This window comes from Rhincodon typus, chromosome 31 (genome assembly GCF_021869965.1).
Source record: "Rhincodon typus isolate 14 chromosome 31, sRhiTyp1.1, whole genome shotgun sequence".
In the NCBI taxonomy this organism is placed as follows: Eukaryota; Metazoa; Chordata; class Chondrichthyes; order Orectolobiformes; family Rhincodontidae; genus Rhincodon; species Rhincodon typus.
In genome coordinates, this window is record NC_063362.1 from 18,710,438 (window position 1) to 18,725,930 (window position 15,493).

General features: G+C 39.6%; 2 protein-coding genes across 10 annotated transcripts in view; both read left to right on the forward strand.

Annotated features, from left to right (window-relative positions):
* Nucleotides 1-15,493, forward strand: part of aldh4a1 (aldehyde dehydrogenase 4 family, member A1) — a 419,312-nt gene that overhangs the window by 268,520 nt on the left and 135,299 nt on the right. The gene's annotated exons all lie outside the window — the stretch shown is intronic.
* The window catches only part of ubr4 (ubiquitin protein ligase E3 component n-recognin 4), a 259,887-nt gene that overhangs the window by 209,558 nt on the left and 34,836 nt on the right, over nt 1-15,493 (forward strand). For all 7 annotated transcript variants that reach the window (XM_048614952.1, XM_048614953.1, XM_048614955.1 and 4 more), the window contains 9 exons: nt 978-1,087; nt 2,160-2,301; nt 4,830-4,911; nt 5,010-5,183; nt 6,967-7,088; nt 9,334-9,531; nt 12,970-13,050; nt 13,446-13,533; nt 13,661-13,788. In XM_048614952.1, the coding sequence (XP_048470909.1) occupies nt 978-1,087; nt 2,160-2,301; nt 4,830-4,911; nt 5,010-5,183; nt 6,967-7,088; nt 9,334-9,531; nt 12,970-13,050; nt 13,446-13,533; nt 13,661-13,788 (1,125 nt within the window). The remainder of the gene's footprint in view (nt 1-977; nt 1,088-2,159; nt 2,302-4,829; nt 4,912-5,009; nt 5,184-6,966; nt 7,089-9,333; nt 9,532-12,969; nt 13,051-13,445; nt 13,534-13,660; nt 13,789-15,493) is intronic.

Genomic DNA, 15,493 nt, shown 5'->3' on the forward strand with positions numbered 1-15,493 from the left:
TTAAATATTTACCAGTGCCTAGTTCACTGTTGCTGTTTAAGTAGTGTTCCCCAATTTATCATTGCCGGCTCATGCTTATACCATTTAGTTTATTTCATTCAGATACAGAACCCTAGTCTCAGAGAATCAACTACATAATCGTCTGCCATTTTGAAAAATTCTATTATTTTATGATCACTGTTCTCCTAGGGGCCTTACACAGCTGGGTTATCGATTATTCCTTTCTCATTACACAATACCCAGTCACAATACCCTGTTTTCTGGTTGGTTCCTCAACATATTGATCCACAAAACCATCCCATACATACTCCCAAGAATTCCTCTATGATATTGTTACTGGTTTGATTTGCCCAGTCTATATGCAGATTAAAGTTGCTTATAATTACTGCTGTACCTTTTATTGTTTGCATCTCTAATTTCCTAAACTCCACCTGTACAGATTCTACTTCACTAGAGCTTATGTCCTTCCTCACTATTGTGTTAATTTCCTCTTTAACCTAACCAGCAATGCTACTCCATCTCCTTTTCATGTTTTCCTATCCTTGCAAAAAACTAAATTCCCCAGATGTTCTCATTCCCAGTCACCCTGCAGCCAGCTTTTCTGGGGTAGCTTCTACATTGTTTCATGTCTTGTCTGAAGATGCTTTCTGGGGTTCTCTAGTCCATGTGTCACTTTTTAAAAAAAAAAAAATCACTGATCACCAAGAGGTATTTCTTGAGTTAGTGGTAAGTAACACTTGTTAAATTTAGGTAACTATATACATCATTATTATGCTAGACTGCACGTGGAAGTTGTTCATGTGATTTCATTTTGGTTTTTGGTTCATTACCATAGCCAGGTGTTAAAGCAGCACAGTTTTACAGCAATAATGCAAAATCTGCTGGCAGATTGCCTGAAATGAATGGACTTAGCTCTTTTCTACTGTTCTGAAATCACTGTACTATTGTATGATCCACTCAACTTTGGTGTTTCTCAGGTACTGTTCACTCCTGCAACACAAGCTGCACGTCAGGCTGCCTGTACTATTGTGGAAGCACTTACTACCATTCCAAGCCGCAAGCAACAAGTCCTTGATCTCCTGACCAGGTACCTTCCCATTCATTGAGAAAAGTATAGCTTTAAAGTCCCTTCACTCCAGGTTGAAGTCTCAATTACAGCGTAGTAGTTCAGTGGAGGAAGTTTGTAGTTTTGCCTCTTATAGAATTCCTTGCCTGCCCATGTTTACATATTTATGATTTTAATTGACTTTCTGGTGGTTATTCAGGTTCCCCACTGTCTATAAAAATAATTAGGGAAGCTGGAGCAAGGGAAGATCTTGTTTGCTTCAGGCAGTGTGACCTTGTCCATGATAGAATTTTCAATTTTCACTTTCTCATTTAGAAATTACAAGTGGGATACAATTAAATTGCAAATACATTAGCCTTTTAGCAGGAGGGTGTAAATAGTATTAGTGAATATTTCTTCAGTCTTTTTATAAGAATGTTAATTTTCCTACAAGATGTAATTGTTCTTTCCAACTGATGTCAGTTATGGGGTATATGCTGTTTCATCGAAAACAGAAATATGGAAATACTTGGTTTTGGCAGTATGTGAGGAGACTCGCAGTATTAGCATTTCAGGTCTGTAACCTTTCGTCAGAACTGGAAAAGTTACAGATGTAATGGGTTTTGAGCAAGGAGTGGGTGTGACAAGGATGAAAAGAAGATCTGTGAAAGTCAGAGGAGACTCTGATCAAAATGTTCATTCTCTGGAACCATATGAGAATGGTGATGATGCAAGTAGAGAAATGAAAGATGTGCCTTGAGCAGATGTGCTGCTGACTGAAAGAAGAAACAACACCAAACAAATAAAAGGAAATAAATGGAGCAGAAATTTTGGCCTTCAATTATTGAATTCATTGTTGAAAGTGGAAGACATTGCTCTGTTGCCACTGTTACAAACACCAGGATGAGGATGGTTCTAGGTTAATCTCGGGGCTGCTGTGGAGTCACCCAACTCCTGGGAAATGTGGCAGACTCGCATTGTAGTTTTTCACTAATGTTAACTATGATCAGTGGTCAGCCTTGGAGACAAATATTTGCAAATAGAATCGCTGGAACTTCTACTGTTTTCAAATGGTGGTTTATGATTTTAATCTTCTGTATTTTTGAATTGATAGTTACCTGGATGAACTAAGTGTTGCTGGAGAATGTGCAGCAGAGTATCTTGCACTCTATCAGAAACTCATCAAACCAGCTCATTGGAAGATCTACCTGGCCGCTCGAGGAGTGCTGCCGTACATCGGAAACCTGATCACAAAGGTCTGACTCTGACAAGCCAATTTTGATTCTATTCCAAAATCTCAGATGTTAAACTATTTTTTCACAACATTATATCATGATTGGCACAGCCCTCGATCCCCACCCTACTAAACTCACCAACTAAATGGCTTCTGCCCAAATGTCTAAGAAAAATGTTTTCCAAGATTTTAATCTGTCTCATTTCCCTCCCTGCATAATTTGCCTCAGGTGATCTTGTCTTTTTTGTCTTTTGTTGGTATTAGCTACCAAACCAATTCCTAGTTAATCCCCTGAGAGTCTGTTGGATTCTTTAGGTTCATTAGCTCCTAGACAAGTTTAGCAACAGATGTGTACTGCCAGTATGATGACAACGCTGGTTTAGATCACTTGTAGTAGGCAGAGTGACATTTCAGAGCTGTCATTTATGCTATTTGTATTTGAGAGGTCGAGATATGAGCTATAATCTGGGGAAGAGATTGATCTCGTAGGGTCAGGGTTGATTCAATATAGATATCATTGTTTTAGGGTGTAATTTTGTTGAGTAAATGTTAGCAAGCTATCATAGGACAATCCCACCCTCACTGAAATGTCAGCTTTTTTACAGATGCATTGAATACCTTGAAAGGGTTGGGCGCCAGTTGTCAGTGTTTTTCTGCTGTGTACACAGTTCAAGTACTGTGGGAACAGAGCTTTCTGTAACTTAATTACATTTTCAAAGCATAATTAAAAGCTATGCTGTTGTAAGCTAGGATGAATTTGAATTGCCTGGGATTTGGTATATAATTAGCATATTTGAGCAATATTGTGTTTGCTGTGCTATTCAATTAACCACAAATGGTAATGAGCTTTAAAGGAAAGAGAATATAGGAGCAGGTGCAGGCCATTCAGCCCTTCAAGCCCATTATACCATTCAGTAAGATCGTAGCAGATCATCCAACTCAGTAACCTGTTCCGCCTTCTCTCCATGCACTTTGATCTCTATAGCCCCAAACACGATATTTAATTTCTTCTTGAAAACGTATTCAGTGTTTTGGCCTCAATTGCTTTTTGTAGCAGAGAATTGCACTGGCTCACCACTCTCTGGATAAAGACATTTCTCCTCATCTCAGTCATAAATGGGCTCCTAATCTGTGTCCTTAGACTGTGACCTCCTGGTTCTGAACTCTCCAGTCATTGGGAGCATCCTTCCTGTGTTTAGCCTTTCTAGTTCTGGTAGAATTTTATAGATTTCTATGAAATTGCCCCTCATTTCTTTAAACTCTAGTATATATAATCTTCAATCCAGTGTCCGTGTCAGCCCTGCCATCCCAGGAATCAGTCTGGTAAACATTTGGTGCACTCCCTGCGTAGCCAGAATATCCTTCCTCAAATAAGGAGGCCAAAATGGCACACAGTACTGTACAGTTGCAGCAAGACATCACTGCTCTTGTACTTGAATCCTCTTGCTACAAAGTCTAATGTACTATTTGCCTTCTTCACTGTCTTCTGCACCTGCATACTTAGTTTCAGCAACTGGTGTACAAGGACACCCAGGTGTCATTACACTTCCTCCTTTCCCAGCCTATTGCCATTCAGATAATCTGTCTCCCTGTTTTTTGCTGCCAAAGTGAATAACTTCACATTTAGCTACATTATTCTTCATCTGACCTGCATTTGCCCACTCAGTTAACTTGTCCAAAGGAAGGTAAATCTTGAATTTTTTTAAAAAATGCTATAAATACTCAGCTAGTCAAACAACATCTGTGCAGAGAGGAATAAGCTTAAAATACAAGGCTAGTGAATTTTCCTCAGATCTTTAGGGTTATTCCTTTCATTGTATTGCTCTTGTTCAGCATGAAGTAAATCTAATTTTCTACCTGATTCAGAATTCTTTCTGAACATTAGATCGCTTGTATGCATTAGCATTACTCTCACCAATGTTCTGTTAACCATTAGATGTTCACACTTCCATAATTTTACATATAGATTTATTTGCTAATTTTTAACAGGTCAAGGCAATAGCAGTGCAACAAATTTAATTTTATGAAAACTGAGATTCTGCTTCAGAAACAGGAGTCTTTTTAAGAGAAGGAGCCAACAGGATTTGCTCATAAGCAGGACTTATTCAGCAAGTTTGTTTAGTACTTAAAACATTTTTGGGTTCCATCCATTGTTTCTATTAGGATAGCTGGTTTCAGTCAGAGTGGCAGTCTGGTCACAATTTAAGATTCATGCCCTGGGTTTAATGTAAGAATAAAAGTCAACCAGCTCTTATGCTCTCGTTGCTATTTGCTGACTCCTATTGGGAAACATAGACATCTAGTTAGGACAGAATTGGGCTCATTTGTGATGCCCTCCGAATGGCATAACCACACTGTTAAACCTCCATAATGAAAATTGCTATTTGAATGAGATAAAAGGACGTAACAAGGGACAGTGCCTCTGCACCATTGAGTGAATTGATGGTTTCTTGAGAACGAAGATGGAAAGAATATCACTGTTTTAATTGCTGTTATCTGTTGTGTCTGAATTCTTCAGTTTTGATGCTCATGTCACCTGATTTGTTTTAGGAAATTGCCCATTTACTGGCACTAGAAGAGGCAACACTTAGTACTGACCTTCAGCAGGGATATGCTTTAAAAAGCCTGACAGGTGAGGTGTACAGTGTTACAGAGCAGTTGCACACTAATATACAAATGGATAGATAGTTGTATATTAGACATACTCACTATTTCACTGCCTTGTTTCAGGTCTGCTTTCATCTTTTGTGGAGGTAGAATCAATAAAACGTCACTTCAAGAGTCGCTTGGTGGGCACTGTCCTGAATGGCTACTTGTGCCTGCGAAAACTAGTGGTTCAGCGGACAAAACTGATTGATGAGACACAAGACATGTTGCTTGAGATGTTAGAAGACATGACGACAGGTAGTAAAACGAGCGCATTTAAACTTCCTTAAGTTTGAACTCTATTTTAAAGGGGGAACAAAGGTTGTACTTCTGTGTCTCGCTGTGGTGTTCTCGCGCTCACTGTGTGAGGGTGTCTCTTTCTCAATATCCTGCGATTGTGGGAAGAACCACTGTCAATGCCTGTTCTTTTTACTGACATTTTGCCTTGGAATTTTGTTACGTGGAAGGCACACATTTAACCCATTTATACCTGTGTTAGCTTTCTGAAACAATCCTTCCCAATATTCAATAGCCTATATTTAATTTTGAAGTTCTCTATCACACCTCATCAACTGAAGAGCTCTAGTTTGCCAGAATTAAAGCCTAGGTCTCTTTGGTTTATTTGTTATAATTTAGTGAACCTCTCTATAACCACGACACCTTCCTAAAGTGATTCACCTGAAACTGGATCCAATATTCAAATCATTTGAATTACTTTCGCTTATTACACTTTTTTTTCGACTATGTGGTTAATATAGTTTATATAGCTGATGTCGCAACACTGATCTTTGGAGCACCCCGCTAGTAACAGTGTATTAACTCCGAAAAATGATCCATTTGTCCTGACTGTTTGTTTTCTGTCCTTTAATCTTTTGTCCATGCTGAGAGATTCCTCCAACTCCATGTGCCTTTATCTTGTGCATAGACTTTGGGTGGCACTTTGTTAAATGCTTTTGAAACTCCAACTATGCTGCATTAATTAGTCTCCCTTGTAATCTGCTGTTAGTTACATCTTCTGAAACTTTACTTTATCAAACATGATTTTGCTTTCATAAAACTATGCTCACTGTTGTGGTTTTTGGTGTCCTGTTATCCCTTCATTAATAATGGGTTCCAGCAGTCCCCTGATGATTGACAACAAGTTAACTGGCTAACGGTTCCCTGTTTTCTTCCATTCTTGGATTGCAGTGTTAAATTTGCAACTTGCAGTCGACTGGACTGTATGAGAATTTTAAAGAATTTTGGACGGTCACAGCAAGCGCACTGGTTTCCGCAGCTAATTCTTTAAGAACCTATGTGGGGTGTCTGTCAGCTTACAATCCCATTAATTTCTCCAGTACTTGCCTTTACTAAAATTAATTACAAATATTAGTATGGTTTTCACCTAATGGATGTTTGGTCCCCAATATCAGTGTTACTTTTTTGTGTTTTTTCCTGTGAAGTCAGGACTGTTTATCAACATATTATCATTTCCACGTTCTGTACTATAATTTCTCCTGTCTCAACTTTTAAGGGTCCAAAGTTTACTTTTCTCTTCTTGCTGTCTTTCTTGGTACATACTCATCTTAGCTTCTGCAGTCTTTTTTTTTAATCTTTGACCACCCCCTTTCTGTGTTCTTGACCATTCTTTGCTCATATGTAAGACTTCCCAATTCTCAGGTTTGTGACTTTTCTTGGCAATATTATAAGCTGCCTCTTTTAATGTTATAAAGTCCTAAATTATTTTCACCATCCACAAATGGCCTTTATTTTAGCCTGTGGGCTTTCTATTTCTCAATTTAGCAAGATAGAAAACCTGGATGTGGAAGGAATTTTAGAAACCAGTAAGGTGCCATGCAAGAGGTTGTTACACAACATTAGGGTTCATGGCATTGAGAGTAAAGAGACTGTGTTGAACAAGCTGTTCTAGAGATTGCAGAATTTACAGAATATGGTGATGTGCTTAAAGCTGTGGGAAAATTTGAGCCTGGTGTTGCCTCGGGAGTAAAAACGTTTTTGTTTATAGTGTTGATTGAATTCAAACTCTCTCACTTTTTTGTAGGTACAGAGTCTGAAACAAAGGCATTCATGGCTGTCTGTATTGAGACTGCTAAACGATACAGCCTTGATGATTACCGAACACCAGTATTCATCTTTGAAAGGCTGTGCAGCATCATCTACCCGGTAAGTACAAAAGACATCATGAGAGTATTGGTTTTTTTACATTGGATCAATTATCTGGCCTACAGGGAAATTGCACATGAATGGCTCAGTCAGAAATCCTATTTCCTTGCAGCTTAACGTTCCCCAAAACCAGGATGCTGTATAAATGAGTCATGTTAAAACAGTTAAAAATTGTGGCCCGTTGGTTGTTTTTGTGAATCTGTACACACATCGTTCATGGAAGTCAGAACCAGGACATCATGGGTGTTAATTTTTCATACAATTCTGTGCTTTCGTGATACAAATTTCAACGATATAAATTTAGAACTATAATTGAGACTTTCAGAACCGTATGGCACAATACAGGCCCTTTGGCCCATGATGTTGTTCCGATCTATTATCCTACTAAGATCAATCTACCATGCACACTCCACATTTTTCTATCCTCCATGTGCCTATCCAAGAGTCGCTTAAAAGTCTGCAAAGTATCTGATTCCACTGCCACTGCCGGTAGCGCATTCCACATGCCCACCATTCTCTGTGTAAAGAACCCACCTCTGACATCTCCCCTATACCTTCCTCCGGTCACTATATAATTATGCCCCCTTGTAATAGTCATTTCCGCCCTGGGAAAAAGTTTCTGACTATCCACTCTATCTATGTCTCTCATCATCTTGTACACCTCTATCAAGTCACCTCTCATCCTTCTTTTCTCCAATGAGAAAAGCCCTAGTTCCCTCAACCTTTCCTCATAAGACCTGCCCTCCAGTCCAGACAGCATCTTGGTAAATCTCCTCTGCACCCTCTCTAAAGCTTCCACATCTTTCCTATAATGAGGCAACCAGAACTGAACACAATATTCCAAGTGTGGTCTAACCAGAGTTTTATAGAGCTGCAGCATGACCTCGTGGCTCTTAAACTCAATTCCCCTGCCAATGAAAGCCAACACACCATATACCTTCTTTACAACCCTATCAACTTGGGTCGCAACTTTGAGAGATCTATGGACGTGGATCCCAAGATCCTTCTGTTCCTCCACACTATCGAGAATCCTGCCATTAACCCTGTATTCTGCCTTCAAATTCGACCTTCCAAAATGAATCACTTCACACTTTTTTCTGGGTTGAATTCCATCTGCCACTTCTTTGCCCAGCTCTGCATCCTGTCAATGTCCCGTTGCAACCTACAACAGCTCCATCAATCTTCGTGTCATCGGTAAACTTACTAACCCACCCTTCCACTTCCTCATCCAAGTCATTTATAAAGATCACAAAGAGCAGAGGTCCCAGAACAGATTCCTGTGGAGCACCACTGGTCACCGAGCTCCAGGCTGAATACTTTCCATCTATTGGACAGCCAGTTTTGTATCCAGACAGCCAATTTCCCTGAATCCCATGCCTCCTTAGTTTCCGAGACTTTTCTACCAAGCTGAATTATAATTGTTGTATGATTGCTCTTGCAGTTTCTCTGATCGTTACAATGCGTGTCACTGAACAACAAGTGCCAGAAGGACCCAGTGATATTTATATGGTACCTTTTTAGTACAGAAAAGCGTCCCAAGGCAGCCTCAAAAACTGAAGGGAGAAAATTGCTGAGCCAAAGGAGAGTGGAAGAGATGATTTTGTTCAGGAAGTGATTTCTTATAAAGGGTCTTGAAGGAAGTAAAGGAACTAATTGGAAGGTATTTAAGAAAGGAACTTCAGAGGATAGGGCCTAAATGGCTAAATACGTGGTCACCAATGATGGGACAAAGCAAGAGGGAATGTATAAGAAGCTGGAAACGGAATAGGTTGATGGAGGAGTGGTTAGTGAGGCTTGTGTAATGTTGGAAGCCATTAACAAATGGTGAGCAAAGCCATGGAGAACTGAGATACAAGTGGAGATGGTGCTGTATCAGTACATCCTATGCCAATATAGGTGTTCTTTGTTATAAATTCAAATGAAAAATGAATAGGAATCAAAGGATCAGCATGCAGTCAAATAGGAGATTGGGGTTGATTACAGTTAGAGAGTTTAGATACTAGTGAAGTATATAAACAGCAAAAGCATATTGCTAGACTGGAGGTGAGGTAAGTTCAGGGGAGGGAGATTTTGAGCTTAAGCAAAGAGGGGAAGCTGCTGAATGTTGATAAAGAAGTGCCCTTGTAACGGTCTTGAGGGTACATATGCAGAATGTTTCCTCACTAATAATCCTACATCTGAGATATTCAATGCTGGTAAAACAAAGATGATTATCTTTGTCAATACATCTGCTCTCTCTCTACAGGAGGAAAATGAAGTGACTGAGTTCTTCGTGACATTGGAGAAGGATCCACAACAAGAAGACTTCTTACAGGGCAGGATGCCTGGAAATCCCTACAGCAGCAGTGAGCCTGGAATTGGACCACTAATGAGAGACATTAAAAATAAGATTTGTCAGGATTGTGACCTTGTAGCACTGCTAGAAGATGACAGTGGGATGGAGGTATGAACCAGTACAAAAAGAAACGGTAACAAAAATGAAGCCCTGATTCCAACAAACTCTCAGTAATGATTTGGAGGCCTTTTGTTTAAAGAGGTTACAATCCAAATTTATTTTTACATTTGTGCCCAGTATGCAGGTGTGGCTGAATTTATTGCCCAATCTGTACCTGATGTTAATGACAACCCTCTTTTAATTGTTGCAGCCCTTATGGTGAACTTATAACCTCTGGCACTGTTAGAGAATTGAGAGAATTTTAGAAAATCATAGCAAATGCATCCAATAATTGCAACTAACTTTTTGTGAAATTATGTAGGCCGTCACATTCTGGAGATGTCAGATTTAGTTTTTGAGGTTCTCCAATACCTTTCTCTGCTTATCCAAATTGCCTTAATTTCTTCATTCTTACAAGCACCTTGGTCGCTCACTATATTTGGTTTGTAACTAACAACTACTATGAAGACAGACAGAAAGACATTTATTCAATGTTTCTAGCATTTCCTCATTCCCCACACTGTTTCTTGTCTCTATCTAAGGGATAAACATCTAGTTTAGCTACTTTTGTTTTCAATCCACTTGTGAAAGTTCTTTATAGTCTGCTTTCTGCCAAGTCTCGTTCTTTTTTTTTTATCAACTTTCTGGCAGCCATTAGCTGGTTTATAAAACACTCATGGTGCTCAGACTTACTACTACTCTGCAATATTATAAGTTCCTAGATCATAAGACCATAAGAAATAGGAACAGGAGTAAGCCATTTGGCCCCTAGACCCTGATTCCATCCACTTGCCCACCCTTTCCCCGTAAGCCTCGAATATTCCCATCTGATCAAGAATCTACCTTAGCCTTAAATATAGAGAAGAACTCTGTCCTCACAGCTCTGTCCGGCAAGGAATTCCAAAGAAGCTCAATCCTGTGAGAGGAGAATTTCCTCCTCATCTCAGTCTTCAATTGGCACCCGTTTATTCTGAAACTATGCCATGTGGTCCTAGACTTTTCCCATGAGGGGAAAGATCCTATCTGCATTTACCCTGTCAAGCCCCTTAAGAATTCCATGTGTTTCAATGAGGTCACCATCCATTCTTCTCAGCTCCATAGAATAGAGTCCCAACTTCTTTAGTCTTTGCTCATAAGACATTCTGTCCATGCCAAGGATCATCCTTGTGAACCTTCTCTGGATGAAATTATAATCTTTCCTGAAATAAGGGAAACAAAACTGCTCACAGTACTCCAGATGTGGTCTCACCAGCACCTTAGACACTAAGATTTCCCTACTCTTCTACTCCAACCTGTTGAAATAAGGACCAACATTCCATTAGCCTTCCTGATTACCTGCTGCACCCACATGCTAGCTTTCTGTGTTTTGTACATAAGTATCCCAAAATCTCTGTGTTGTAGCTTTCTGCAGTTTTTCTATGATTAGTCAGTGGGACAACTCTCTCACTTCTGACTCAAGCCTCTATATGTTAGTTCGGAGGACTTTACAAGGTTTCCTGAGCTAGGTTTGCCATTGTTGTTTCTGGTACGTACATCAATGCCAAGTAGTCTTTGCTTTCGCTACTTTAAACTTTGTAATGGTCCGATACTACTGAGCAGCTTGCTGGGCCATTTCAAAGGGCAGTTAAGAGTCAGCCATGTTGCTGTGGGTCTGGAGTTACATGTCTGTCAGACCAGGTAAGGGTGGCAATTTCCATCCCTAAAAGGGTATTAGTGAACTAAATGGGTTTTAATGACAATTAACTATGGTTACATGGTCATCATTTGATTCACATTCAATTCCAGATTTTAATTGCGTTCCCATTTCACCATTTGCCTGGCTAGGATTCAAACCCATACTCCCTGAGCATTAGCATGAGGCTGTAGATTACGAGTCCATTGACATTATCGCTACACCACTCCCTTTCCATATATCATGATCACTATTTCCCAGTGAACTTTTTACTGTTATATTACTAATTAACACCACCTGAATGCACAATACTAGACCTAAAATAGCTTTATTCCTAATTGGTTTCGCAACTTAATTGCTCAGGAAATTGTCACAAAAACATTCTCAAACTCATCATCCAAACCATCTTTGCCAATTTGGTGTAGTCTGTATCAAGACTAATTACCCCTAGAATTATTGATTCTCTTTGTTACTAGCTCTAATAATTTAGTAAAAAATCGAAAGAACTGTGGATGCTGTAAATCAGGAACAAAAACAAAGTTGCTGGAAAAGCTCAGCAGGTCTGGCAGCATCTGTGAAGGAGGAAACACAGTTAACGTTTCGGGTCCAGTGACCCTTCCTCAGAACTGATGGTGGCTGGGATTCCCAGCCACCATCAGTTCTGAGGAAGGGTCACCGGAGCCAAAACATTAACTGTTTCCTCCTTCACAGATGCTGCCAGATCTAATAATTTAGTCTCTGTCCAGTGGTATAACTCCTGTTGGGAGGGACCCATAAATAACTGCCACCAGTATTTTCTGAACAGTGCTTATATTAATCATATTGATTCTGTTTCTTGATTTTCTGGATGAAGGTCCTTCATTGCAAATGTCTTTGCCATCTTTTATTATCAGAGTATACTTCCTCCTTTTCCATTCGACCTATCGATATGAAACATTGTGTGCTTAAGACTACTTATTTTTCAACTTTGGTCACTTTATAACCGTGTCTCTGTAATAGTGATTGTGCAACTGGTTTGTCTATCTTATTGAAGCTGCTCTGCATTAAGAAAGTGGTTTTTTTTATTTTATTGCTTGCATGGCCCTTATTCTTTCTTGCACTACAATTGTTAAACTCTGTCCTATTCTGTCCCACTCAACTTGTCTTTGTCTACATTGACATATAGCTCCCTGTTTCCCTAGTGCAGGTATCCATGTCATACGGGTCAAAACTCGTTTCTCCCACACCAGTCTTGGAGTCACTTACTCAACTCTCTGATTTTTATTTACCCACACCAATTTGCACATTTTACATGATAATCCAGAGATTACCTTTCTGACTGTGCTTTTTTATTTTAGCCCCCTCGCTGCTTGTTTTCCTCAAAACAATCTCTCTTCTTTTCAGTCGTTGGTGTTCCCCCTGCACGATGATAACTGGATTCTTCCTCTCCCATACCAGATTTTCCTCCAGATTGGTGGAGATGCCCTGAAACCTGGCACCAGCTAAGCGACATTGCCTCCTTGGAGATAGCAAGATAGTGCTGGGGTCAGAGTCAGTACTGTGTGGAGCTGGAGGAACACAACAGGTCAGGCAACTGGCAGTCCTGATGAAGGATGTAAACCCAAAACGTTGACTTTCCTGTTCCTCTGCTGCCTGACCTACTGTGTTTCTCCAGCTCCACACTGTATTAACATGGTCTCCTTAGCTGCTGTGAACTGGTTATGTTTATAGCTTGCAGGATAAATTTATTTTTAAAAGTAATATTGATAATTGAAGATCTGTGCTTTTTTTGTTAGCTCCTGGTTAACAACAAAATAATCAGTTTGGACCTTCCAGTGGCTGAAGTATACAAGAAGGTCTGGTGTCCAGCCAATGAGGTGAGTGCAAGCCAGTGATACAGAGTTATCAGTAAATGGGGTGGGTTTCAGATAGGGCTACAAATCCACAATTGTTAAAAGCACAATTGGCTTCTGATTGGGGTAGGAGTTGTAGGATATCTGAGAGTGCTCTTGTAGCACGTTGGTAGTGTCCCTGCCTTTAAACCAGGAGACCTATGTTCAGAGCTATATAATAACATCTCTGAACAGGTTAATTTAAGGACAAAAGTGCAGCTCTGACTAGACCAACTAAAATGAGTTGAACAGTGAGATATAATCTAGTGCCTAAACTCTGTTTCAACTCCTAAGCATTTTTAATGTTTAACCCAAGTGTAACTGTGTACCATAACTTCCAAGTCACTATTTAGTGATTAATTTGTTTTAATGTTGCACAGGGGGAGCCAATGCGTATAATCTATCGAATGCGAGGACTTCTTGGTGATGCAACTGAGGAGTTTATTGAATCATTAGATTCGACCACAGGTAACAGTTGTAGCTTCAGGCTTTTCCTGTCCCAGCTCAAGCTCTAAATCAATAAACGTTTCTACTGCCCTGACATTCACTGCAATTGTTTTCATCACTGTTCTTAATCATTGTTTTTTCTGTGTAGATGAAGAGGAGGATGAAGAGGAGGTGTATAAAATGGCAGGTGTGATGGCTCAGTGTGGTGGTCTTGAGTGTATGCTAACTCGATTGGCTGGAATCAAAGATTTCAAGCAGGGACGACACCTTTTAACTGTGAGTGTCAGAAGCGGAGTGTGATCTGTGCTATTCATCTTTGATACACCGTACAATTATGACATACATCCATGCACATAGCACTAATAAAACTTTACATTGTAGTCTTAGGTTTCCATGGATTTGTGCCTGAACATTCATTAAACCTTCTTAGAACAAACAACCAGAAAAATATACAATGGTATTTCTCAGGGGGTCAGTTCTACAACCACTGTACTGTTTTTTGTATATTTAACCTGGATTTGAGAAAATGGCATAATTTCCAAGTTTATAGATGGCACAAAACTTGGAAATTTAGTAACACAGTGAGGAGTATTGTCCGAAGGACACAGACTGTTGGTATGGGCAGATGCAAGTTAACTTTGGAGTATGGAAAATGAGGGGAGATGATATTAAATAAATGGCGCAACTTTATTTTAGGTGCAGGACCTACAGGACCTGGAGGCAAAGACGCACATATCTTTGGAGGTGGCGAGAAAGCAGGTTAAAAATTAGAGGGATATAAAACGTGTATGAATACTAAAGCAAGGAAGTTATTGTGAATCTTTATAAGTCATTGGTTATCTCCCAGCTGGGATGTTGTGTGTAATTCCGAGACCAGACTGAGGAAAAGCACTACATCCTTTCAAAAGGTCCGGAGGAATTTTACAAGAATGTCATTGAGGATATGGGAAGAAAGTTGAATTGTTCTGTTTAGTGCAGAGATGGTGAAGAAATTTGATGGAGTAATTAATTTGAGACTTTTCCAGTGGCACAGTGCAGAGTAAGATAAACTAACTGAGGGAAAGCAAAGTTCAGTGGGACAAGAATAGATTTGTGTCATATAAACTAGGCTCTACGTTTGGTGGGATAAAGGCAGCTGAACAATGAGCTATCGTTTCTGAAGAAATGCTTTGGGCGCAATAAAGATATTCCTTGAATGGGAAAAGTAGAGCAAACAAATCTAGAGAGCTGCTTGAGTGACAAAAGGTATAGAAATTATGATAGAAAAGAAAATGTATACTTAGGCCAGATATTGCGTTGAAAATACAATTGAGAACAAGCCTGAATATAGAAGGTTAGAGGATTGGTTTCTTAAAAAAAAAAGCAAGTGAGAAGCTAAAAGTAAGTATAAAAAGAGGTTGGCAGCTAACATTAAAGTGAATCCCACAGTTGTCATTAGCCATGTAAATTTGTAAAAGTGTGGTGAAAGGAGTAATGGGGCTGATTAGCAACCAAAATGGGGATTTACACATGAAGGCAGAGGGCATGGCTGAAGTATTACCATAGTTTGTATCTGTATATACCAAGTAATGACCAGGGTGTAGAGAAAGAAGGAATTTCGGTTGCGAAAAGGGTTTAAAATTGATAAAGAGATGGTATTGGGCAAGACTGGGGAATTTTGAACCATTGGTCAAAAAAGGGTGTGAATGGTAAGCCAAGCAACTACAGACTAGACAGTTTAACTTTGGTACCTGGAAACTTTCTAGAAACGTTAATTCTGGTTGAAATTAATAAGACCATAAATTGTAGGAGCAGAGATGGCCACTTGGCCTATCGGATGTTTCTGCCATTCGATGAGAGCGTGGCTGGTCTAATAATCCTCAAATCCACTTTTCTGTCTTTTCCCTGTGACCCTCTATTCTTTTACTGATTAAAAGATCTGTCTGTCTCTGCCTTAAGTATGCTTAACAACCCATCCTCTACAGCCAGCAGAAAAGAATTC